Source organism: Eulemur rufifrons, chromosome 20 (assembly GCF_041146395.1).
Source record: "Eulemur rufifrons isolate Redbay chromosome 20, OSU_ERuf_1, whole genome shotgun sequence".
Lineage (NCBI taxonomy): Eukaryota > Metazoa > Chordata > Mammalia > Primates > Lemuridae > Eulemur > Eulemur rufifrons.
The window spans coordinates 27,516,055-27,523,477 of record NC_091002.1 but is presented as its reverse complement, the minus strand read 5'-3'; the positions used below and the strand labels follow the sequence as shown (position 1 = coordinate 27,523,477).

The 7,423-nt window shown below is 54.7% G+C and overlaps 1 protein-coding gene across 1 annotated transcript in view; it reads right to left on the bottom strand.

Annotated features, from left to right (window-relative positions):
* Positions 1-1,395: 1,395 nt before the first annotated feature.
* TGM3 (transglutaminase 3) overlaps positions 1,396-7,423 on the bottom strand; it is a 45,380-nt gene continuing 39,352 nt past the window's right edge. Inside the window, exons 12-14 of the mRNA XM_069495766.1 lie at positions 6,318-6,475; positions 2,396-2,529; positions 1,396-1,969 (exon numbers count right to left, since the gene is read on the bottom strand). Of these exons, the coding sequence (XP_069351867.1) occupies positions 1,822-1,969; positions 2,396-2,529; positions 6,318-6,475 (440 nt within the window). The 3' untranslated portion in view covers positions 1,396-1,821. The remainder of the gene's footprint in view (positions 1,970-2,395; positions 2,530-6,317; positions 6,476-7,423) is intronic.

The following is a 7,423-nucleotide window of genomic DNA, read 5'->3' as shown; positions in this document are numbered from 1 at the left end:
AGGGTCCAATTAGTAAGAAAGAAGGAGAAATGACTGTGGGCCACCAAAAGTGTCCAACACATTAGCATAGTGGCTTTGGCTCTGAAGGTAGATAGAGGGTTTGACCCCCAATTTCTCCACTTCATGGCTCTGTGATCTTGAACAAATAACTCAACGTCTCTGAGCCTTAGTTTCCTCCATGGTAACATGGGGGATAGTAGCATCTGTCCCATAGGAGTGTTGGGAGGATTAAATGAGATACTACATATAAAGCACTTGGTGCAGAGCCTGGCACTTCATAAGCATTCTCCAGAGGCAGTGACTAATTTATACTGAGTGGCATTCTATCTTCAAATGTGTAAGGGTGGCACTTAAGAAGACTGACAACTAAAGCCCGCTGTTGGGTGGGGCAAGGTATGAACTTCCTGTGGCTAGTGGACCTCACGAAAGGGAACTGAGCCACCATGAAAGTGCCACTCCCTCCAGGCCAGCTAGAGGTAGCGGAGTGGACCTCCAGGGGCGGAAGCTGAGGGCCATGTTGCCTGTGTCAGGCAACACGCAGTACAGAAAGCTTGCATTTAAACGTCAGCGGCGCAGAGGGTGTTGTTGGCCACGTTACATCAGCATCAGGGAAACACACGATTGTCAGTTTCCTTCTAATTCTCTCTCTCCCTGCTCCGACTTTGAAGGATCGGGCAACGGGAAGGGAGGAAGCGAAGGTGGAGGAGAAACCGACAGTGCCTCCTTTGCAAGCACAGGCAAAGCCTGAGCTGAGCACAGGGGAGAAGCTTTGAGCTGGATGTGAGGTTAAGGTTTCTACCTGGCCTGGATGGGTCCCTTAAATTCAGAGAGTCATGCAGAATTGTCAAAATGGGATCAGACAACACAAGTGACTGGAAAGCTGATGGGATCTGCTTGGGGTTATTTTAAGGGACAAAGGCAGAAGAACCTTCAGAGTGTGTATGAAGGCAGAGAAGGTTCTGGTTGAGTTAACAGTGCTGTGGCCACCACTAGCAGCCTGCCCTGCCGGAGGGTTCCAGCAAAGACTCTAAAGTCACTTCTTACACTGAATCATGTAGAACAGCCCTAAAGAGATTGCCTGGCCACACAGAGAATGAAGCCTACCGGGACAAGGAGCTGTCTCCCAAGGTGGCCTCATCTATTTTTGGACGTCATACTAGAAAGTTTTCCTAAATTGACTTGAAATGTCTTCCTATTTTTGCACCTGGAGCCATGCAGAACAAGCCTACTCCCCTTAGACACTGGAACACAGGGAACAAGGCCCCCCAAGTTCATCCCATCTCTGGAAGGGGTGACCCCAGCTCCCCTCTCTCGTCACCGCCTTAGGGGAAACAGCAGTCTGGCAGAGTCGGTGCCACGTGGCTGCACTGTTTAATATTTATTTTGAGTGTAAGGGTGTGGATGCCGTGGCAGGTGACTAAGCACCCCCTGGAATGCCCCAACTGCAGGCTGGGGATCAGCAAACGGTCCACGCCAGCTTCTGCCCCGTATGCATCCAGAGAGTCCCTGAGTCTGGGGCTGGTCTGTCCTGCAGCGTGAAGGGCGCCAGGGATGAGCAGGGCCATGGGGCTCCCAGAGCAGGTCCTCGGGAGAAGCAGCCAGGGAACGTGCAAAAGTGACCAAGTCATGGGCCAGGGTAGACCCAGCCAACTTGGGGACAGGGGAGGGGGCATGTGCTGGAGACTGGAGGTCCACTTCCGGCAGTCTTGGGGGACAGAGTGGGTTTCCCAGGCTGGACAGCATGGGCAGGGGTCTCACTCCACAGATGAGCCCTCCCGGCTCTGTGTTACCCAAGTTTGTACGGGGGGCCCCTGGGGCCCTTCACTCGGCCACGTCGATGGACAGCATGGCCTTGATTGCAGGGAACTTGTTGCAGGAGAAGTCGGCGAGCAGCTGCTTGGTGCCACTCCGGGTGGGCAGGATCTCAAAACGGACCCGAGACCGCTCCTTGGGGCGCAGGGTCGGCACGCTGATGGGGAGGCCACGGGTCAGTGTTGATGCGAGATGCACACACCTTGGACTAGATCGGCCTCCGTGGCCTCCTGTCCTGCTCTGGTGGGGGCTGGGCTGCTTTAGCTCCCTCTAGCTGCCTCCCTGGGTCACCAGGCCCCTCTAGCCCTGGGACACTTCAGCAGGGGAATGGGGAGGGGGGTGTCCCATGATCTCCCAAATATTCTAAACCCTGAGGGCCAGCTCTTACCTCTGGTGACCTGGACTTCCCAGGAGTTCAAGTTTGGTAAACCAAATGCAAAGGCAGAGTCTCGAGTTCCAAGACCCCCAAAACAGTAGAGAACCCAAGGCCAAAGAGAGCTCTGTCTGCCTTGCCCGGGGGCCCCACAGGCCCCTGCCACCCCCTGCCACTGTCCCCACACAGCCACTCGGGCCTGGGACTCACTCGATCTTGAGGTTGCCCCGCAGTAGGCCGCTGCCCTCCACCATCAGCACGCAGTTCTTCACGGGCTCGTCCAGGGGGTTGGAGAAGAGCATCTGCACGTTCATGGGCTTCCGCACGTGAGCCTCGTCCAGCACCTGCCGAGAGAGGGGCGCCGAGTCAGGACCCCGCCGCTCAGCCCCTGCCTGCCACTCGGTGGGGCTGGGCAGGGGTGCCTGAAGGGGAGGCTGTCACTGAGGACCAAGGAAGGGAGGGCCACGTGTTTAGTCCTGTAGGGGCCAGGCACACTGTGTCAGCAGCCTCCTGGTGTCCACGCAGGGGGTTCCTAGGACATTGCCATCATCCATGCTGTGGACGGGGAACCCAGGCTCGGAGGGAGACAGGGCACAGTGCAGTGGCCGAGAGCACTATGACTTCCCTGCCCGACTCAGGCTTATCCAGGGCAGGGAGCCCTTGCGTCCCCGGACAGCCTGGTTCCACCGTGGGCTCTCTGAGGGCTAGGAACATTTTCGTGTTGAATTTAACAACATCACTTTCCCTAAACTTCCTGCTCACGGTCCTGTTTCTTCCCTTAAAGCCTCAAACCTCCCCCCAGGAAAGTCACCCCCCACCCCATCCCCGGCTCTCACACCATAGCCGCACTGTCCTTGATCAGGGGTCAGAGAAGGTGAAGCCTGGGTTTGGGGTCAAAAAAGCAACCAGGACTGTGTCCTCAGACACAAAGACGGAAGCTGCTGCACTTTGCCAAGAAGCAGCTGCGACTCTGGGCAGACAGTCACCTCTCTGGGCCTCAACGTCCTCATCTGATAAAGAAGAGCAGGCACCCTCCCTGCTAGAAGGGACCAAATGAGATCCCACAGGACAGGGAAGAATGCATATGGGAGATGGAAATTAAAATTTCTATTTGGCTAATGGATTTCTTTTCTTCGTGTGAGGATGGCTGGAGGCTGCTGTTTGGTGTTAGGTTGGTTTTTGTCTCTCTTGCCACTAATCCCAGAGCAGCCATTTTCCAGGGACAAAGCCGATGTTCAGACAGACTCAACAACTTGGAAACTTCGCACATTAGGAAACAGCAGGGCCCAGCTGGTTCCAAAGCTCTCGCTTTTTTTTTTTTTTTTGATAGGCTCTGCAACACCTACAAATAATTTGTGAATAATTGAAGCATTTTGGAGACCATGATCTGTGCTATAATTTTTCCCGTAGAACTCATTTAAGTGTGAGGCATAATTTGAAGAGTGAACATAATTTTCTGCTGTTGGGATCTAACAAAGCTACAGAAATGGGGCCATATTTTCCACATTGATATTTGAGGTTGCCTTAAATTTGTTTTTCTTTCTTCATTTCTGCTTAGCACCCTCTCCTATCTGTAAATGCACCCACAGGAGAGGACTGGGGGCCGTAAAAACCTGTGTTTGACAGCCACAGGTCACGGGTTAATTTGAAGGACATGACCCTTTGGAATAACGTTCACATTTTATGGTCTGAGTCTATGGTCTAAGGTCCTCAATGCTAACTGCCCATCAGTGCCAGATGACATAACGGGGTTTTGCCCAATATTATCTTTTCATGCAGATCACCTTCCCGAGTTTAAAACCCTGTGCCCTGCTTGGAGTGAGATATGCACAATCAGGACAAGAATGTCTTAATTCTGGGTGGGCTTAAGTAGAGGGGAGAAGGAAGAGTCTTTTTAAAAGATTAAATAAGAGAGCTCACGACGGCACATTTCTGGCCTGTATGTATTCTGATTTCCTTTCTAAACATATTATAGTGTCTTTACAGATAAATTAGACTTGCTATGGAAATCCAAAAGATGCCGAGCCAAAGTGCTGAATAAAAGATAACTCTGTAAGAACGTTTGAGGATATTGGAAAAGGGAATATAATGGGGAAAACACTAACTTCATTTAAACACTGATCATTTTCATGCAGAATGTTTCCATAACTGAACTGGCCGCTACCCAGCGTCATTTTCTGGCCTCGGGAGTTGGGATGGGCACTCGGCCGGCTGTTTACGTTAACAGAGATGGGGAGTGTTTCTTGCAAGTGCCTTGTGGAGCAGGAGAGGCTTTCCACGCAGGGGACGAGCGTGGACTGACAGCTCTCCTCTGGGCAGGGAAGATTGCAAGCCCAGAGGCAAGAAGCTCTGTTCCAATCTTGCCCCGAGGAGGGGGCTGTTTCTCTTTTACAAATATTGATTATCTACTGAGATACTGTGCCAAGGGGACGGTGATAAATCCAGAACAGAGGTAGAACCTGCGGTGGAGTTTATAGCTGGGTAGGGAACCACAACCATTTCATTGCATAAAGAAAGATATTCTTTCAGCTGGGACAGATGCTGTGAAGGAGGAGGACAGAAGGTTCTGAGGGTGTATAACTGGGACCAGGCCTTACGGTGGGGGACGGGGGGGGGATCAGGAAAGGTGTCCCTGAGGATGTGTGCAAGGGAAGTACTTTGCTGTCCCTATGACAGAGCTGGAGCAACTGAGACTCAGATTAAGGGACCTGCCCAGTGTCACTGCTGATACATGGAGGGGCTCAGGTACAACGCCAGGCCCATTTGGTTACACGGACCAAGGTCTGATCTCCTGCCTCTCTCTGCTGCCCCCAAACTGGCTCCCTAACCTCCACGGCGGGGACCAGCTCTCCCACTCTGAAGCACACTCCAGACTAACCAGGACAGTGACAGGTGAAATCGTAGGCAGCTGCATGGAGAACTGGACCCCACATCAGAGCTGACGCCCGGGGTCCCCCTGCTCTCTGTCTGAGGTCGGGAACCCCTGCAGCTAGGCTGCGGCTTAGGGGCAGGCGGGGCCAGGGCAGGGCAGCCATGACTTTTCTGGCTCCTCTAGTGATCGGGGGCTTGGGAAGCTGGTGGCATTGTGATTGGACAGGAAAAGCTGTCAAGACAGCTGGGGCAGACGGTGGATACAGCAGACAAGAGAGGAGCCCGATGCATGAGGTTGGAGCCCAGGGGAAGACCCATCTTCTCCACCCATCTGTCTGCCTGTCCTTGTCCGCCCTCTTAGCCCTCAGATCTGTGCTGCCCGGCTCAGTGCCATCCCCCCTGGGCTGGGGGCTTTGGGCCCAGGGGCTGCAAGGCGAGCACAGGTATTCCCGCTGGGTGCCGCGGAAGGGACAGAGTTGCACCAGGGGCCTCCCACAGGCCTGCAAGCCCCACACGCCTGCAAACAAAAGCAAGCCCTAAACTGGAAAAAGAGGAGTCCTTGTTCTCAAGCACTTTGGAGATGCTGTCGCTGGCTACTGAGGTCCCAGGATCCTTGGAAAGGGCATGGGCTGGGAGTCCCAGGCCCGAGGGCTAGCGTGAGCTCTGGCAGTAACTGGCTGTCCCCTTCTCTCTGGGCCTCAGTTTACTCATGTTGAAACAACAGGGTACAGGACATTGGACTAGCCTCCTAGGAGTCCACAATTCTGTCACCCTAGGGTGACAGAGATGCATGTGGGTCAGCCTGTCTCCGATCTGGCCTGTGAACAGGGGCTGTGCTATGGCCCTGGAAGGACACATGGGCTTGCCGTGGGCAGCGCCCACACCTGGGCCTCTCCGTGATTCCCGAGCCTGGCAGGGCCCAGCACACAGCAGACGCTCAGTAGCTGAGTGGGTGGTGAATGAGCTCCCTGCAGCCCCTCCTCGGCTGACATCCCCAGGGGGTCTGGAACTAGGACCAAAGAAGCTGCCAGGCAAATGTTTCCGTTTATCTCACCAGATAGGGGGCAAGAACCCTGGCCTGAGCGGGGGTTCTTGGCTGGTCCACTTGGCAGACGCTGGAGCCAAGCTGGGCCCAGCTCTCCGCTCCTCCCAGTAGGAAAGAACCTTCCTTTGTGGTTTGGGAAAGCGGAGGCTCAGGGGGGACTGGTAGGGCTTGCGGGGGCTGGGCTGGCTGGGGGAGGACCCTGTCCCACCCCGTTACCTCCAGGGTCAGGGTGGGGTTGTCCAGGATGACGTCCCTCTCCACCACCACCTCCGCCTCGCCAGGGACCTTGCACACGGCTGTGATCCGGATCATGTTGTCCGCCTTCAGGTAGTTCTCATACTGAGCGTATGAGATCTTCACAGGCTGCTGCGCTTCTGGAAGGGGGAGCGAGGCAGCAGAGTGAGAGGGAGTGGGGATGGCTTCGGAACCTTCTCCAGAACTGACACCAAGCCTGGGCGAGTGGGAGGGAGACCGGGACACTGGCTGGCTGGGCAGATTCCCAGGAGGATGGGTTGCTTCCTCCCAAGCCTGGGAAATGTCAGCAGGCAAATGTCCTTCTAAGGTGCAGGGCAAGAACACAAACGCTACCTGTGACAACAGCAATCCCGATGATAACACAAGAATAGGCAGGAAGGGAAGCCAGGGTATCGGCTAAATAAATGCTTCTGGTCCTCCCCGCCGTCTAATAACCTGCCCTTCTATTGCAACAGCATCCGGAATCACACCCCCCTCGGGTCTCTCCTGCTTCCAAACCATCCCCACGCCAGCCAGAGAAAGCTTTAGAAGACTGGGTTTGTTTTTTTCTAAATCATGTCACTTCAAAAATCATCCACGGCTCCTTGCTGCCTTAGGGATGACGTTCAGACCCCTCACCTGGCCCTGCACCATCTGAGCCCGCCCCACCTCTCCCCTAAGGGAACCCTCGGTGCCTCTTGCCATTCCTCAGGCAAAACATGGGCCTGGGTGCTGCCCTTCCTCAGGCTGTCATGCTGGGTGGCCCGGGGTGCCAACGGTGTCACATGCTCTTTTAGGCAAAACCGTGAGGAGGTTTTAGCACTGGAGGAATTGGCCACGACTGCCCCGAAGGTGGACAGGTCAGGCCCTTGCGTCAGCTGCCCAGAGCTTGGGCTCAAGGACCACTGAGGCTCAGAAAGGGAGGGAGATTTAGCCAGGGTCACCTAGCAAGTATGCACTGGCCACAGCATCCTAGGGCACTTCCCCTGCCTCTGTCCCCATCCCCTTCCGAGTCCACTCTGTTGTTTCTTGCAAAAGGATGTTTTTCCCTTTTTTAACCATTTCCCTCTCGTGAATTGTTTTGACCT